The sequence below is a fragment of the Perna viridis genome, chromosome 12, assembly GCF_037379345.1.
Source record: "Perna viridis isolate PV_CMFRI_1.1 ecotype Kerala chromosome 12, ASM3737934v1, whole genome shotgun sequence".
NCBI classification, from domain to species: Eukaryota; Metazoa; Mollusca; class Bivalvia; order Mytilida; family Mytilidae; genus Perna; species Perna viridis.
The window spans coordinates 22,358,247-22,377,096 of NC_142456.1; the positions used below are offsets into that span (position 1 = coordinate 22,358,247).

An 18,850-nucleotide genomic window follows, 5' to 3' on the forward strand; every position below is an offset into this window, starting at 1 on the left:
CTTCTCCTTAATTTCAATTGATAAACAGACAAAGGGTATGACTTCAACACCAAACGTAATCAAATTTCAAATGGTGATAAATACCTGAGATATGATAAACCTACCTCAATTATATTACACCTTATAACCTGTTGATACTCAAAATAATACGCATTTCAATTATTTGACGAATGAGCCTCAGAGCCAGCGTCAGAAAACCGGCACTAAAAATCTCATAAAAAGTTCTAAAGCCGGGTTTTATGACAGTTCTGGCAACGCTATATCTAGAACAATTCCACAAAAGCCAGTTCTGGAAGAAAAGTTGAAGAGCTGACTGTGATAGAACTGTCAGACGAGAGATTCTCGGAGGGCCGGTCAAAATAAATCAGTTTGGTGAAGTTTTATTAAATATATTGGTCTCAGCATAAGTATATAACATTGGCGATTCTTCCGAAAAGAATTTTAAAATGCTTGGTTTTTCATCTTACAATTAACGTACAATACATTACTTGAAATTGTCCTTATACATTATAATTCGAATTTTAAGTCGGGATTCTTTTTTTCAACGGATTAAAAAAAAACTGTTAAAGCTTAGCAAAATGTATAAATACCAAACGAGCAATATTTTTTAACGATTTTTTTCTTTACATATCACTAACCTTAGAACGAATTATGAATTTAACCCTGCGCAAAACGAAATGAAACACAAAGTGCCAGTGGCAATTTTTTTCAGTTTAAAATGTATATCAAGCAGAAATGTTTTATAATTTATTTATAAGAGACGCGTTCATTTCTTCCACTACCGCTTGTTAACTAAAGTATAGACACCAATAACTTGGCTAATATCCTTCGTATTAAAACTGACACGAGCAAAATTCTGCCGTTTTCCAAAGAGAAGTCCATACCAATTATTTCATATTATAAACCTAAATCATTACATCAAAACAATTTTCAATTATAAACGGGAATTGAAAGACCCTAAGATTGAGGGTTAATCCACCTGACTGTTATTGCCGAAATTATCCATCCACTTATTGATTTCCAGTTACGTCACTACGTGACATTTAGACATCTTAAAAAACGAAACTCTCCGTAAAGTCATTACTAAAGGTCCCAAATTATCGTGATTACTTAAAAGTCATTATGGTAGATGTTGAGGTCTATGCACAAAAAATGAATAAAGAAGACAAGAAGACCTTGAGAGACTTCACAAAGAGTGAAAGCTGTGAGTTCTTAACTCTTGAATGGTATGAGAGTTCTGAGTATGCCCATGAATGTCAATGCTATGTCAATTTTTAGAAATCCTGCTGTAAATGACAAGTATGCTGTTGTTCCATCAGACAAAGCACAAAACATCTACTGGAACACTCAATACTAGATTAGTATCGGAATATGGTAGCATCAAGACCTATAATTGTTCAACTCTTTATACTACTTTTCCCCATACTCAGTTGAAATCTCCACGTAAAAGCTGTATACATCGCTATTATTGTGTTACTCTACGAAAGATAAGAGACCTAGATACCTGTACAAATACGTAGTTCTTGGTAGATATTCTCCAAACCTTGAACAAAACTATTCAAAATCATCTCTTTAATATAGGGAAATCCAAATACTGGAATTATTGATTGACAAAATATTTGTCCTGACTGTTTGACATTATTTCAACAAACGACTGGCATTTAAATGGGAAAAATTATGCTCCGCTTCTCGTTTACCTATTCATTAACCCTTATGAGGTTGACTTTATAACTTATAAAGATGTCGCACCTCTCAGCTCGATCCTTTGATATCAGTTCCCGATTGATGTCATTTTTTCTTTAAATAATCCAAGTTTTTATGATATACACATCGCATCTACCTCTAAAGTTCTTGAAGTAAAGGACAATACAGACAGTATGAAGTCAGTCTCATATCTTGACCTACTCTTAGAAATCAATGAACAAGGAAAGCTAATGAACAAACAATACGAGAAACGCGAGGGACTGCCAAAACTACGCGGACATTTTTACCGTTCTAGACTTCTTAAAATTCGGCTTCTGGAACAGGGTTATGTTGCTTCAACATGATATGTTTCTAAAGTTATCACTACAAAAATTTGTCATCATGAATTCGTGTATTGCTATGGTTGACCCATCTGCACCATGAGAATCGATATTTCACAGTTTCATGGTATTCCTTACCATTTTCGTTATCCTTGACGTGTCATTTTTAGATCAATTCAGAGGGTTTTTCTTTAAAGCAGAGTATTATCACCGTATGGGTGCACCTGTTCTATGCATCTAAGTATATAACTAAGTATTTCGTGGGGTCCGCGTTGCTCATTTACTTTTGTTTCTATGTATGTGTAATTATGGTTATTTCTTGTTCTTTGTTCTTATAGGATTATATTCATTTAATTACCGTTCGAATCCCGGTCCCCTGATTTCCCTACCCTGTACAGACTACCTCATTCGCTAATGGTCTCGGGCACAGAAAAAAATGGTTATTAACTGCCACCAGATATTATCGATTGTAAACCAATGTCGTGTCTGATAGTATCTCTTAATAGAGCCACGTGCGGATCCGGGTGTCAAAAGAATAGGCCCGCAGCAGCGCTAATCTTGTCATTAAATGTGACTTATTATAGCGTTCAGAACCCTGACCGGGGGCTAGGGTACTCTGCCCACAGAGCAACTGGGTTGTGTGCCCAACGTAGGAGAATGTATTACCCCTGACATGTTACATGCTGGGGTCGTCAGGCCATAATTCGGAAAACCTAACCACAAACGATAGTGGTGCACTGTGTTGGGAAAAATTGCCACATTCCTCGTAAGAAAGAGTCTCGACTTCGCTACAGGAGGCTAAATTGTTCGTCCCTTCCCACCTCACCCTATTTCAAGTGGCAATCGAAATTCGTCGACCCTATTAGCCTTGTGTCCTATTTTATTTTATATTTCATCATCATTTCATGTTAATTTAATCCTTCATTTTTTGTTCATCGCCTGGATATAGCTTAGATTTTTCTGCTTGAGCTTGAACACCAACAATCAATCAATCAATCATTTCTTAATGTAAAAATAGGCATAAGAATTATCATTATGAAGTCCACCATAACTGTTACCTTTAATATGATTGATGCAAATATATGAACAAATATAAATAATCCACATTATCCAAAATCCGTAGAGTTGTGGTGATCTTATGTTTACAAATTCGTTTCTATCAACCAACAATTCTTTATTTAAAACTATGCCTAAGATTTTTTATATGTGAAGATCGTCCAACACTGTGATATAATCGACATTGTAGATGAAACAGCATAAAACAAAAGATTCGGCATAAATTACTTGATTGATGGACTATACAGGCATACAAAACCTTTAAAGTTTTTACTTCGGCTCCGCCATGGTGCTTCTGAAGATATTACTACTCCTTTAAGTGATCCAATGAAATGTTTCGTAGATTTGTTTTGCTCTGTGAGACAAATGTTTTATAAATGAACTCGAAAACTCTCTTTCTGTTAACTACGACTTCAAATGATGTTGAAAAGATGTTTAACAAATACCAAGAATCAGAGCGCACATTCATATTTATGTTTGTTTGTTTGTTGGGGTTTAACGTCCGAGCAGCAATACTTCAGCAATATTTAGACAATGAACATGAAATGGGTGATAAAATGAACACGAAATGATAAAAAAAAAGGATGGGTCACAAGGACAACAGGGTCGACAAATTTTGATTGCCACTAGAAAAAGGGGGGATGGGTAAGGTCGGGCAATTTAGCCTCCTGTGGCGGAGCGCAAAGGTTCCTACTCCTATCGAATACCACAGCAGGGTTCTTTAACGTGCGAGGAACGTGGCATCTTTCCCAACACGGTGCACCACTATGGTTTGCGGTCAGGTTTTCCGTATTATAGCCTGACAACCCCAGCAGGTAACATGCCAGGGGTACCCCATTCCACCACCTGGGGCACACATCCCAGTTGCTCTGTGGGCAGAGCGCCTAACCCCCGGCTAGGTTTCTGAGCACTATTTAGTCGCCTTTTACGACAAGCTTAGCGCTGCTGCAAGCCTATTCTTTTAAACACCCGGACCTGCACGGGGCGATTAATATTTAGGAAGCGTGTGTTACACTTTTCATAGAAGAAAACCCAACCATTTCTACGGGTTAAATAATTGACTATTTCGAATTTCCTACCTACGAATATTTTAAACAGTTTTTTTTCTGTCGAAAACCACACTTTACACAGCCAAATGTGCCACACATGATAATCATATGGCGTTCGATTCATATGATAATCAAATAATTATCATATGATATTAAACATATGATAGTCATATGATTATCATATGTTAATTTTGGCTTGTCAAAAACATATGATTATCATATTATAATCATTCGATATCATATGTATACTAAAATGTATGCCTATCATATGGTACTCGATTTATATTATAATAATATGATCCAAATCATATGATTCTCGTGTGTGGCATATTTGCCTGTGTATGTCAGCATCAAAACGTGTAAAATGCGAAACAATTTGTACGACTGATACACTCATATGATACTTTTAGTCATACACCTCGTATCACATATAACGATAGAAAAAAAGTCGTCCACTTCTTCTTCATCTTAATATGCACATTATAAAATGTGTTCGTATTTTGATATATTTTGTAACATATAATGAGAATGAGTAAGGTAAATATGCCAGAGACAACAACCCCACCAGAATGAAAATGTCAGCCTCAGCCCACCCATTGGTCTTCAATGAATGACGACTAAACCCTCACACCGCAGGGAAGACTGCAATTGGCCCCATAACATCATTATACACAGGCATAGTAAAAGAGTTGTCCCTACATACTCAAGTAACATATGAATCTAACGAAACAAGACATAAAGAGGCCAGAAATTCCTGACTTGGGACGGGCGAAAAAAATGCGGCGGGGTTAAAGTTCTTTGCAGGATCAAAACCCTCCTCTTTAAAATCTAGGCATTGTGAAAAAATATTATACAATTAATCAGTTCAAAAAAGCCCGAGTCCCTTGTTACATCGTCAATAAAGAAACTGAATATGAATTACACAAATGTACAAGCTAAGGATTACAAGCAGTTAACTGACATCCCCGATCAAGACCAGTTTAAACCTACAAAAATTATGCCCCCATCGTATATAAAATCAATCCTAATTCTTCCAATTTTGGGGTTGAGAACCACGGTACATCATAAGTCATACAATAAGAACACAACCCATTACATGCCAAAAACTGCTTTTAAATATAGTTGTTTTAATTCCTATTTAAAGACTCTATTAGCGAATCAATGTTAATACCAAAAATGCTATCCTTGACGATTTGACAACAATATTATACCTATACCCCTTACGTAGGAGCCTGTTCAACGGTTTAGTTAACTTATTGGGTGAATGAGAGAGAAATCAAGGGAACCAAGATTCTACCGGAAATCAAAAGAATGTAATCCAGGGACAAAGACCAGACATGGAAAACACACACACACACAACAAAGAACATAAAATAACCAAAATAATACATACTGAGTAACAAAAGTAAATGAGCAGCTCGGACTCCACTAAAAACTAGTAGCATGGACCAGGTGCACCATTATGTATATAGTAAACATCATACTAAGACTTTTGCATGTTTATTAAGAGTAATCAAGGGAACCAAGGTTATAGCGTTAATCAAAAGAATGTTATCCAGGGACAAAGATCAGACATGGAAGACAGACATACACAACAGGAAACATTAAGTAACTAACATCATACATACAAAGTAACAAAAGCAAATGAGCAACTCGGACTCCAATAAAAACTGGGAGCATGGACCAGGTGCACCGGTAAGGTTAGCGTCCTCTGCTTTTCTAGAAACACCCGCCGAGTTGCTCATAAAAAATCAAGTCCGGGGTAGACAAAAGAGCAAAGGAAAATTATGAACCGTTGAACAAATCAGTTTTCATGGCACAGATGGATACACCGTAACGATCCACGAGTTTATGATGACGATCATAAAACTTTTGTAGTGATGATTTCAATCTTGTAGAAACATAACCTTGCTCCAGAAGCCTATTTGTTTGAAGTCTAGCGTGATACACAAAGTTTTTGTAGTCTCGACAGGCTCTTTCATAACGTATGAGCTTTTATATGAACACTTCATACGCAGGAGCTGAAGGGATGTTGCCAAGATGAAAGGAAAGTTGACAATTTTGAATGAAAAGTCATCACGTTTGGTCAATAGTATTCCTTTACCATCGATTTCTAAGTGTAGGTCAAGATATGAGACTGACTTCATAGTGTCTGTAGTAGCCTTTATCTCAAGTTCATAGGGGTAGATGCGATGTATCAAATCCCCAAAAGTAGGATTGTTTAAAGATAATACTCATCGATATAGCGGAAACTGAGATTAAAGGATCTAGCTAAACAATTAAACTATTAAGGGAGCAGTTTTAAAAGCTTAGACAATATTTAAATGTACTGTATCACTAAAAAAGTCGCTTCAACTAAGGTATTTTGAAAAAAAAATGACAAAAACGGGTGATATAAAAGAAATTCTGAAATTCTAAAAATTCCTCTTTTTACGATTTTATAGTAGTTGTAACCCTAACAGAAAACCTTATCGCTTAAATTGATCAGACATATATAGGGTACATAATAATTTTACTTACGAATGTCTAAAATATAACTTTTACTAAAAAAAGAATTCCAGACTATTCTTTGGCGACAAATTGATTCAGTAACGGTTGACCCTCCCAGCCCATGAACTATATGGCCTGTGCTGTTTTTTTTTACGTTTTTAAAAATTCAATCTGCCTTTTAATTTCAAATTTGATCGTAGACTCCTCATACAAATCAAACGGTTGTTCCTTTCAGTCCTTTAGTGATCTTTCTCCATAGCACTCAACATTTATTTAAAGTTATCAGACCTCAAGAATGCCACAATGCTTTACTTGGTCTTTCTAATGACAAAAATTTCATTGAAATTTATTGGTTATTGTTTACAAAGTTATAAGTTAAAGAGTAAATATCGTTTCACTTAATGATATATTAGATTTATAATACTAATTATATTACCTGACATCTTACAGTCAGTACTTGCCAAAACTGAAGTACTGAATTACAAAAGAAAAGAAGATAAAGAGACTGACAAATATACAACAAATATGTTTTTAAAAAATGACGGATTTTAAGAGAAAGATTACAAGTTTTGCTGGAAATCTAAAATTCAACATTGTTAAGCTGCTTAATCACATTGTGTATTTACTTTCGATTGTTCTCCTGAACATTTGTCATTTGCTTTGATCAATATGTCATCTTGAAATATTTCACTAAGTAGGAAGTTTCTAGCTAACTATCAAATGTTTACATTTTATTCATCAATTTATCTATAACAGTTTTCCAATGAAAAATGCGCTTTTATTTGATTAAAAGGCAGAATACACTTGATTCATGATGGAAATTATAGGAATGAAAATATGTGAACGAATACAATGCTAAAATAAATCTGATTGGAATTTATAAGCGGTAATGAAATCCCCTATAATGTTCCAAACGACTTTAAATTTCTGAAGTTATAAATAAGTGCTGCATGTTTAAGCATGTAACTCCTTGAAACTGTAATTGCATTATCATGTATGTAAACAATTGCATATTTGTAAGCCTAAATGTCCCGGATCTCTTTTTACATTACTAAGCATCCATCATTACTAATAACATTTCACTCAAGTTTAAGATAACTCGGCGGGTGTTTCTAGAAAAACAGAGGACGCTTACCCTACCGGTGCACCTTGTCCATGCTCCCAGTTTTTAGTGGAGTCCGAGTTGCTCATTTGCTTTTGTTACATTGTATGTATGATTTTAGTTGTTATATGTTCTTTGTTGTGTATGTCTGTTTTCCATGTCTGGTCTTTGTCCCTGGATTACATTCTTATGATTACCGCTATAACCTTGGTTCCCTTGATTACTCTTTCATTAGAGCTTTAGGTATCAGAAACTTCAGAAGACAAGATTTAATGAATTCGAATGAGATGAAGTTGAGTTTAATATTCTGTTTTCCCATAAAGCGGGAAACTTTTGCAAGGTTCTAATTTTTGTCAAATTCGCGATGTTCGATGAATTCCGGGAAAAAAAGCAGGCCAAATCTAAGTCCAGATATCTCATGGACATCTCCATATTTATGGGCGTAAAAATATGAAACCACGGAAATTTATAACCCTTACTCATTAAGAATCGCGAAATTTGGCATCCGCGAAAAGTACCCGCTCTACGGTAACCTTTCTTCCCTTGATTACTCTTACTACATTTGTTTTGGACTTGATTATGATGACTGTTCGGTAATTTTGTTGTTACTCTTATCATCTGTAGTGAATACATGAATAAATGCAGCACATGTACCTGTTTAAGAAGTTTATTTTCGTCTATTATAAGTAAGTTTCAATATTAGATATATTTATGGGCTACTGATAAATATATTCTTCCAAAAATTGTAGTTTTGAAAAAACAATGCCGAAAATGAATGGAATAGAGCAGATAATACTGTCTTAAGCCTCTTAGTGGATCTACCTTTTGTCGAAGCGATGGTAGACATGTTGTTTATGATATGTACATGGAATTTACACTGCTGTAAAAACTGTCATCGCTGAGGACGTGAAAGGTGAGCAACCAATCATAATGCACGAAAAAGGCATATGCTAAATAGATTGGAATTATATTGTTATAACTCTTCTGCACAGATCTTCGTATCAATTTAGATAAAAAGACAGATAAGACAATGTTAACAATTTTATTTCTGATCTGTGTACAATTTATTTGGTAAGCGTGTAGCTCACCTCGGCTTTACTGTACTTCACTGTTTTTACATTTAAATATATATTTATATAGCGTATGGCTGGCCTCGTCTTAACTTTACTGTACCGTTTTACTTTTAAACAAATTCGGTTTAACGCATGCTCACTCAGTTTAAACTTTAATTTACCGTTTTATTTTTAAACATACAGTGAAACCGGCCCAAACCAAAACGATCCCTAATTAATCCAAAACCATATATAAACCATTCATCTTTTAAGTCCCTTTAAATCAATTAAATGCAATTAAACCTTGATAACCAAGCACCTGTCTAAACCGAACCAAGTGTGAGTTTCGTCTACCCGGACTTGACTTTTATGAGCAACTCGGTGGGTAATTCTAGAAAAGCAGAGGACGTTTTCCCTACCTGTGCACCAGGTCCATGCTCCCAGTTCTCAGTGGAGCCCGAGTTGCTCATTCATGCTTTTGTTACTTTGTATCTATGATTTTAGTTACTTTATATTCTTTGTTGTGTATGTCTGTTTTCCATGTCTGGTCTTTTGTCTTTAAATTACATTCTTTTAATTACCTTGATTATTCTTCCAAAAGTACTTCAGCGTAGACAGGTTTCACAGTATCTTGTTTAACTATAACCTATATAGCACACGTCGTCTTAAAATAAAGAGAATAGATATGGTGAGTACTCAGAGAGTACTAATGTTCGTAGAGTACCAATTTTCGTGGTTTCGTGGGTTGTCTAAACCACGAAGTTTGGTTTCAAACGAAAAGGAAATTCCTATTGATGTGTATACTGAAAACCTAAAAACAACGAATTCAAGAATCCTCGAATTTGTGTTTCTTCCCTAATCCACGAAAATTGGCATCCACGAATTAAAGTACTTTCACAGTATGTCAAAAAGACAAAAACCCATTGGGATACAAATTGTCAGCTCAAGGCCACCCATTGGTTTTCAATGAACGACAAGGAAATCATCATACCACGGGGTAGGCTGCAGCTGTCCAAAAACAATATTATGCACAGGTAAATTGAATAAGTTGCTCCTAAAACATAAAAGTAAACTAAAAGTGAAAAAAAAGCAAGACTTACAGAGGCCAGAAATTCCTGACCATTGCTACGTGGGGTGAGGAACGGGTATGGGTTTATGTCTACGCCTTTATTTTTAGATACTAAATCTGTCTTATATTATCAATTTTAAAATAAAACCTTGGAATACATGATACATGTAATATTAACGAATGAACCAAGTTACATTTATATTATTTATTATACAAATGTATTTTAATTCAGAGTATAAAATTATACAATTTCGATCGAACTTTTTAACAGGGTTTTGCTTTCAAAAAGAAAAAAAAAGTATATTGTCTGTTTTCTCATCAGTATCTACACGAATGAGGGGCATATAAAAAAATTGTCTTGTGGGTTATTCCAAAACCTTTTTTTCGAAATATTTCTCATAACTTATCAAGGAATAAAAGTAGTATCTTCTTTTGTCTTACAAGTATTACACTCCTTGAAACGTTCACGTTTCCCATTTTAGCGTTCGTGCATCGTTCATCGTGCGTTTACCCATCGTTTAGTGTTCGTTTAAATGCACGATAAACGCACGATAGAAGCGTTCGTTTAAACGCAAGATACGAGCATTCGTTTAAACGCACGTTAGAAGCGTTCGTTTAAACGCACGTTAGAAGCGTTCGTTTAAACACACGATAGGAGCGTTAGTTTAAACGCACGATACAAGCGTTCGTTTATTTTTTTACTTAGGTTATTTCCATGATTCATCAGTTATTTTCATATTTTTGCTATTATTAATTCATATATATTTTTTTATTTTCTATTTTTTCTTCCTTCATTATTTGTTAATACTATTATTTTTCACCGTTCGTCTATCGTGCGTTTAAACGCACGCTGGGAGCGTTTATTTGTCGTGCGTTCACACACACACGGTAGGAGCGCTCGTTTAAACGCACGATAAAAGCGTTCTTTTATCGTGCGTTTCGTGAGCGTTTAGCGTGCGTTTGGGTATCGTGCGTGCGGAAATCTAAACGTCTCAAGGAGTGTATATTCGAAATCAAATTCAAAATCTTCATTAGAGAAGATTTAAACCTGATTATTTTTTTTTGTTGAACTTTCTTTATTTTCTTATCAGGTCAATAATATATAAATGTAATAAGAGCATTGGTGGCTACATTAAATATAAACTGCTTGTTAATCAAAAATGTTTAATGTGACAATGTTGTGCTCATATTATCAATTGAATTTATCAGTGTTTTGAATAGTTCTTGTATACAACTAAGTTTTGGATTTTGTAATTACTACATATTTGATTTAAATGCTGTTGATGACATGTTAGTTCTTGGACCATGTGTTGAGTATATCGAAATTTACAATAGTGGTATCTCGATAAATACATCGTTATATCGATACAATTGAATAGTTATCGCTTTATAATGCATTATTTCGTTATCGCGATATAATAATACTGTTATGTCACTGTAATAAATCTAGTTTTACGGTAAACGTAGAAACAAACTGATAACGAAATATAACGAGATCTGCAAAATCAGAAAAAGAAAACTCGTTACTTGTTCAATCTCTAAGTTCCATTTTTTCAATATTTCGTTGTAGCATTTGTATCTCTAAATGTGTCTTTACTACTTCTCTTAACCACATTTGATGAAAAATATACTAATTTTGCCCAAATTATGAAGGATAACTGACTCGTTAAGAGTGTAATCCGTGTTTAAACTTTTAAAACGATCAACATAACCCCAGAGGTAAATATTAATGTACAAAATTATGTCTTTTTAAATGTTGTTCATCGAGGTCTTTGGTAGATATCTGTATTTGGTGTTTTTACAATGTTTTTTTTTCGCCTACTCTAAACCAAGATGCATTTTTTATGTTTTGAGAGAGTAATCAAGGGAACCAAGGTTATAGCGGTAATCAAAAGAATGTAATCCAGGGACAAATACCAGAGATGGAAAACAGACATTCACAACAAAGAACATAAAGTAACTAAAATCATACATACAAAGTAACAAAAGTAAATGAGCAACTCGGACTCCACTAAAAACTGGGAGAATGTTTTTTTTATTATTCACAAAAATGTCAGTACTTATTTCTACACTTGCTATCCAGTTCGTTTTACAATAAACTAGTCATAAATATTGCACAAATATAAAACAATAATAAATTAGAGATATGGCGGCAACTCTGTCTCATTCCAGAGTATTTGCCGTGCCTACAATTCAAAATTAGCCGAACCGATGACGACTGATGAATCCGCTTTTATAACAAGTCACAGTCCACACATTGGTAAATTCATTTGTGTTTCATCTTTTTACTGCTAAATAAAAACAGAAAGCATTCATAAGTATGTATTGATTTTGCAGGTGCTAAACGGTTTTTTTGTGTATAGAGGAAAGAAAAAAAAAATAGCCTGGGAAAAGAAAGACAACTCGTGTTTAATTTTAAACTTTTTTTGTTGACAACACGCAATATATTATTCAATAAAAAATTCTTGTTCTGCACCATGAAAACTGATACGGTGTATCCATCTGCACCATGAAAACTGTTACGGTGTATCCATCTGCATCATGAAAACTTATTTGTTCACCGTGTCATAGTTTAACTTTCCTCTTTCGTCTACCCTGGACTTGACATTTTATGAGCAACTTTGCGGATGCTTCTAGAAAAGCAGAGGACGCTCACCATACAAGTGCACCTGGTTCAAACTCCCAGGTTATTTTTGAATTGGGATAACGAATATAATTGAGGAAGACAGGTGGATCTACTCCTACAACCAGGAGCAAATAAAGGTTACAAACTCCGCCCCGGGACAACCCAATGATCACGTCTCTGCTAATTGTGCCTGTATAAGTCACACATTACACGGACAATGAGCTGATCAACCTTGCAGAACGACACACAACTTTATTTGTGAATCATTAGACAGGTGTGTGAATCATTAGACAGACAGGTGAGTGAATCATGAGACAGGTGTGTGAATCATTAGACGGGTGAGTGAATCATTAGACAGGTGTGTGAATCATGTGATTTGCTCGCTGGTAATAGTAAACTGTAAAAGTATTAATTTTCCCGGTGTACTAGTTTTTGATATTTTAGAGGTAGACAGAAAATCGCGAAAAATTGTACCCGCAAAATTGATTTTTAACATTACTGAACGCTTATCATGTTTTGAAACCGCGAAAATTGATACCCGAGAATATGACGGAATCCGCCAATTTTAATATGTTTACAGTAAACGACTAATATGCCACACTTTTATCAAGGAAAAACAATTATTCCTTCAAAATAAAAATATACACAAAATGCATTTTATTTCCTAAAATTCATGCTTTTTAAGTCAATGCGATATCAGATGAGAGCTTACTTCTGTTTTCATTTTACTGATACTCACTATTGATGTGTTTGTTTTGTTTTGTTTTGTTTTTCAGTGATGGAGAACAAGTTATTGGCTAATTATGTTTCACAGGAGTCACTTGTGATTTATAGACACTGCGTTATTCATTCAATAAACGACGATAAAGTCATGAATTACTCTAATCATCCTCTATCTTTCCCTGAAACCGAGGCATTTGGGACTATTTTTTTCCCTTCTCCATTGAATGCAAACCTACACGCCGTACAAATGCAATGTAGTTATCTAAAGGTCTCCATCTATTATATCGAACTGCACACAAATGTTGACAATTTATTAAAAAATATTATGTGATATTTGTTTTACGTCTAGTATGAACAACCAAATAATTTTCAATTTTTAAGGGGTAGAAAACACAAAATCTGATTTTTGTTTTCATTTTACATGTACAGTGAACATTTCATACAACCACAGAGGCACATCGGATTATTTCATTTCATTGGTATCTTTTTATAAAACTTTATATTCTCGGAAGTACTTTTTCCATATACCTGTAATAATATATTACACAGAGACTTCCAGATTGAATTGGTGGAGCTTACACAATTGTTTTTTTTACTATTTTAAGAGCTCTTAGCAGGTGCGTAGCTGCCGTTAGGCAAAAAAGCTTTTGTCTGCACTAAATTTTGCCAATTTTTTTTTTTTTTAGATTTGAAATACATCCAGGAGAGGCATAAATAATGCCCTAAAATGCTATCTCCGCGGAGCTTCGGGGGCCTTAAGCGGCCCCAGACCCCCTGCCGTAATTTTGCCTACACTTCAATTTGGCCTCAGCTACGCGCCTGATTAGATTTAATTCAAATGAAGAAGCAGTGTATCCACTAAACATTTGACCACCACGTATGTTATAGTATTCAAATTAACAAAAATTATTATGCAATCTTATAATCTTCATATATGTTTTATTTTCTAGTCAATACAGTACCAATCATAATTGTTTTATGAAAGGAATCCCTTATATATTATTCAAATTAACAAAATTCAATGCGTATAATCCTAATTCTTGTCAAAAGAGTACCAAGTCTAATTTTTCATGTGAAGAATCCCTTATATATGTTAAAATTAGATTCTGTAATTGATTATACAAAGTGTACAAATACATTTCCAAACTCCCAAATAGGGTTGTTCTAGTTTCGTTTCCATACCGGAATTTTCTTTGTAGAACGTATAGAAATCCGAAGACCGATCTGCATTTTATTGTATACTTCCGGGATCTCGGAGCGCTGCATTACAATGCAAAATCTTCTATGTACTGCCTTTCTTAACATTTTTATCATGTAAAATAATTTTTATCATTTTTTAACATTTATTTACAAGTTAAAGGTTTTTGGCTTTTAATACTTGATTTAATGCTCTGTGAATGACCAATTTCCATGCATCTGAATGGTAGACTTAAACCCGTGGAGTAACGTGACGAGACTTACATACCAAATTGTCTACAATATTCATTTATAAACGTCATTTTTACCGATAATAATAAATTCAAATATTCCAGTACTAAATATTAATCAGATTTATATTGAAATGGAAGACTGGGTCTCATACGTCATATGTTAAGCATTCCGCCAACTTTTGATTTTTATTTCATAGACCGTTCAGATCCAAGATCAGTGCAAACAAGCATGATTTTTTTTCCTTCAATGATTTCAAAGTTTGACGTTTATTTGTTTATTTATAACGATTGAAACCCAATATTAAGCTCTTCGGTATTTAAAAATGTGGTCTATTGTTCAACTGAATAGGGTTTGAATTTTAAATTGCTTACCTGGAAGTGTAGTTATAATTATCGTTCAGTGAGATGTGACATTATCAGAAAGAAGAACTACCGGGTTCGTTGTAGACATAAAATGGTGGATTAAAGTAAAATGAGCCCTAATCAAGTCTCTTGGATAGTTTTCTCAGTAGTGCTGCTAGCATTGGAAGGTAGGCTAAAACTTTGGTTATATTATGCAACACAATACACATTTAAATTTGACATGTGAATGATCTACTCAACAGTTACTATGCAACTTTATTAAATCGATGGTAAATCTCTTTCGAATCTTTAATTGTTAAGCTTTACCCCAAAAAATCATATTAAAATGAGAGTTGTTGTTGTCGTTAGTTCAAATGCAAACAGGTGTATAAAGCGATGCATTTGTCACAAAAAAAAATGATACACATGAAAAATCATATAACTATACTGGAACTGTGACGCCTCGTCGATGTTATTAACTTGTATATGGAAGAATGATATAGGAATCACTGTGGAAGCTAGGACTTTAATTCGTGGATACCAATTTCCGTGGATTATAGAAGAAACACAAGTTTGTGGATTTTTTTAATTCGTGGTTTCGTAGTATACATTTCAACTGCTTTTCGTTGGGAACCAAATTTCGTGGTTTGGCCTACCCATGAAAACCACGAAATTAATACCCCATGAACAATCATACATTCACAGTACTTTTTTTCAAATTAACTGCATATTCATAAAAGACAAAGCGACTGAATGAGAGCTTGTCATTAAAGCTCTGATGTAAACAATCTATCGTTCATTCTTGAGGTTTTCGTTCGCTACATTGTAAATCTTCAACATTTTTTAGTTTTTTTAAATATTATCCTCTATAATAACCATACGTCTACATGATATGTTTACAGTGTCATGCGTCAGTGATTTTTGTTTCGGATGTAGTGACACATCTGATAAGGATGGGAAAGATAGCTGTCAGTCAGAAAGAAGTAACATGAATAACCTCCACTACATATACAAGACCGAATATAGCAGCAATGCAACCAGGTTTTTACAGGCTTATAGACATCATCCTCTTGTACAAGACTGTACACAGTATCATAAATATGGCATGGACAGATGTTGTATAGAACAACTGGAGAGACTAGGTAGTGTAAACTCATGATATAAAAAACAATTTTAATGTAAGTTTTTGTAAGAATCAGGCAAGATGGGAAAATCGGAAATATGCATGTCAAAAAGCCTTAGATCTGAAAGGATATAATTTCACTCAAGGATGCCTTCTCTATTTTAAAAGACCATTGTTTGAGCTCTGTATCACTGGATTTGCTAAGATATTTTCTATAGAAAGTAAGAAAAATGAGGATTTTGACAGAGTTATCTGCCCTTGAAATGTTCATTTTCAGTGTATTCTAATGAAACTATAGCTCAATTTACCAAAATGATATTGAAAACTTGTCTTTTTTCCCTTGATTCTGATGGTGCTAATCATCAAATTAAGATTACAAAATGGTGGTTTTTTCATACCATGTTTCACCCACTGCCTGATTCTTACAGAGACTGACATTTAGTTTAATTTCAAATATTTTTAACAGACTTCGTAATAATATCATGACAACGTTCCTAAAACAGCCGTTCCTTATTCATGGTAATGATGAAAAAGTACGGTGCATCACAAGCGGTATATTCCACATTGATAATGTTTAAACGATGAAGAATTTGCTACATCATCTTCAATTGTGACTATAGAAATTGCTAGCCGGTGGAACCAAGAATATAATTTTACATTCTATGTAGGCCTAATCAATGCAGCATATTAAAACATCATAAATGATAAATGCATAATAATGGTTGTTATTAACATTGCATCAGTAAGAATCCTTGAAATATAACAATATGTTTTTGAGTTTAAGAAGTATCAAATAAGTTGCATGTTAGAGGACGCTTACCCTACCGGTGCAGTTGCAATTGGTCCATGCTCCCAGTTTTAAGTGGAGTCCGAGTTCCCCTTTTGCTTTTGTTACTTTGTATGTGTGATTTTAGTTACTTTATTAATTTGTTTTCTTTTTTATTCTAGGGACTGTTCAGTCCTATATCAGGACATGTTGCGATGGAGCTAACTTTTCCATTCCAGTCAGTGCAGTTCCAAGATTCAAATTTCTTGCTGATAATAACCAGACATTATGTGCTTACTATGAGAACAAAGGACTTGTCATGTGTGTTGCCATGTGTGACGGGGATTTCTGCAATGGTCCGTCACACGCAATATCCGCACATTATGTTTCTTTTGGACTTATTGCGTTATGTTATTTGTTAATGCAGTGTTTTGTTAAAATTATTTATCATATTATCTAATATATGTTTGTACATGTCATTTCGATGTTTGTTGAAAAGTACAAGTTACATAAATTTGCAATGGCGACTAACTATGAATTATAAAAAATGTGTTTTGTAGTATTCAATGATAACCATTGTGTTACAAATATATTTGTTACCAAGATTTCAAATTAGAAATTATTTTTAAGATTACTAAATAAAAAACAAGTAGCGAAGCTAAATAGATAATGTGCGTGCCAATGTGTGTCAAAGATAAGTTGTTTCCAGAACATAAGCATGTTTCAGTCCATAAAATGGTATGATTTTTTAACTGAATTACTGGTGAGTGTTTATCTACAATGTAAGTTCTCACAACAAAGTTGACACCCCGTGATGCATTTGACTAATGGTATCGTCCTGCACTTGAATATTGGTCTCAGTATCGTATTAATTTTCCCATTGACTTCTATAGTGAAGTGCAAATTTTTAGGATTTTTAAAAAAATATGTAAATTGATTCAATAAAACTTTAACTTATGTAGCATTTCTAAGGACATGTGAAAAAATAATTTCCCGCAAAGAAAATAGGGTGAGTCCACGAAGATCGGACAGAAAAGTAGTCTTGAACTATAAATAGCTATTTTCCCTACTTTCACTTTCGTTTTGCACTCACCAAACCAACCTTTTCAGTGGAACATTTTTATGATATTATGTTAAGATTTTCTTTTAAAAAAATTCTTCATCTTCCAGTGTGATGTTTGCTCTATTTTACAAGTCATTGTTCATATCTTTTGACAAAACATTAGTTTGTAGAGAGGCAAAAAGAAAATGCACTATATTTTTATAGCATCCATGTTTTGACATACACCCGCTCAGGGATATGCAATACGATACTGGTACCTATTGATAAACACAAAGGGAGATGGGGAGCAAGGTCTTTCAATTCTTGTCTAATCATATAGTTTTCTGACAATGAAGACTTGTTGAAAATACTTCATGGTGAATATTATTTTTATTTCGCATTTTGCCACAAGAAATTAAAGCACCACTTACTTCGAGTATTAAGTACATGTATTATATCTAGTATTCAAATATTTATACATTACTAATCCCCTCCTAAATTATAATAAGTGACAGTTGAAGATTTCGAACTTTTAAAAGGGGACATTTTTATTCTGATTAAAGAGTCCTGAAAATTGAGAAATATTTTCCTAACACACATACACATACACGTCAAAAGTGAAGAATAAACCGTTGATATTTAAAACGTATAACACTTATTTATGGTGCAAATAAAAGATCAAATCTTTAATGTTTTTTGTCTCAGTTCAGCTAAACTAATGATTGACATTACAACCATGCTGCGTAAACGGTTCTTCTGCATGTCTCTTTACACTTTCTAAAAGCTCATACGCATTTTACTAACGCCCTCAAAACGCGTAGGAGTTCCCCTCTTAAATAATGGGCTAGGGGACCCGTGTCAGAATATCCGACATTTTAAATCTCTAAAAGATGCACGATGGGAATTACATCTTCATTGAACGTCAACGGTTGATTAGATTATTAACCGAAAGTGAT

At 34.1% G+C, this 18,850-nt stretch overlaps 1 protein-coding gene and 1 pseudogene across 1 annotated transcript; both read left to right on the forward strand.

Annotated features, from left to right (window-relative positions):
- The first annotated feature begins 4,657 nt into the window (after positions 1–4,657).
- On the forward strand, positions 4,658–12,760 carry LOC148601705 (uncharacterized; annotated as a pseudogene).
- Positions 12,761–14,989: 2,229 nt separating this feature from the next.
- LOC148601706 (uncharacterized) lies at positions 14,990–18,584 on the forward strand. The gene is made up of 3 exons (XM_088554984.1): positions 14,990–15,151; positions 15,866–16,105; positions 17,035–18,584. The coding sequence occupies exons 1-3, from the start codon at positions 15,094–15,096 to the stop codon at positions 17,310–17,312; spliced, it is 576 nt and encodes a 191-aa protein (XP_088411110.1). The 5' UTR covers positions 14,990–15,093; the 3' UTR covers positions 17,313–18,584.
- The last annotated feature ends 266 nt before the right edge of the window (positions 18,585–18,850 follow it).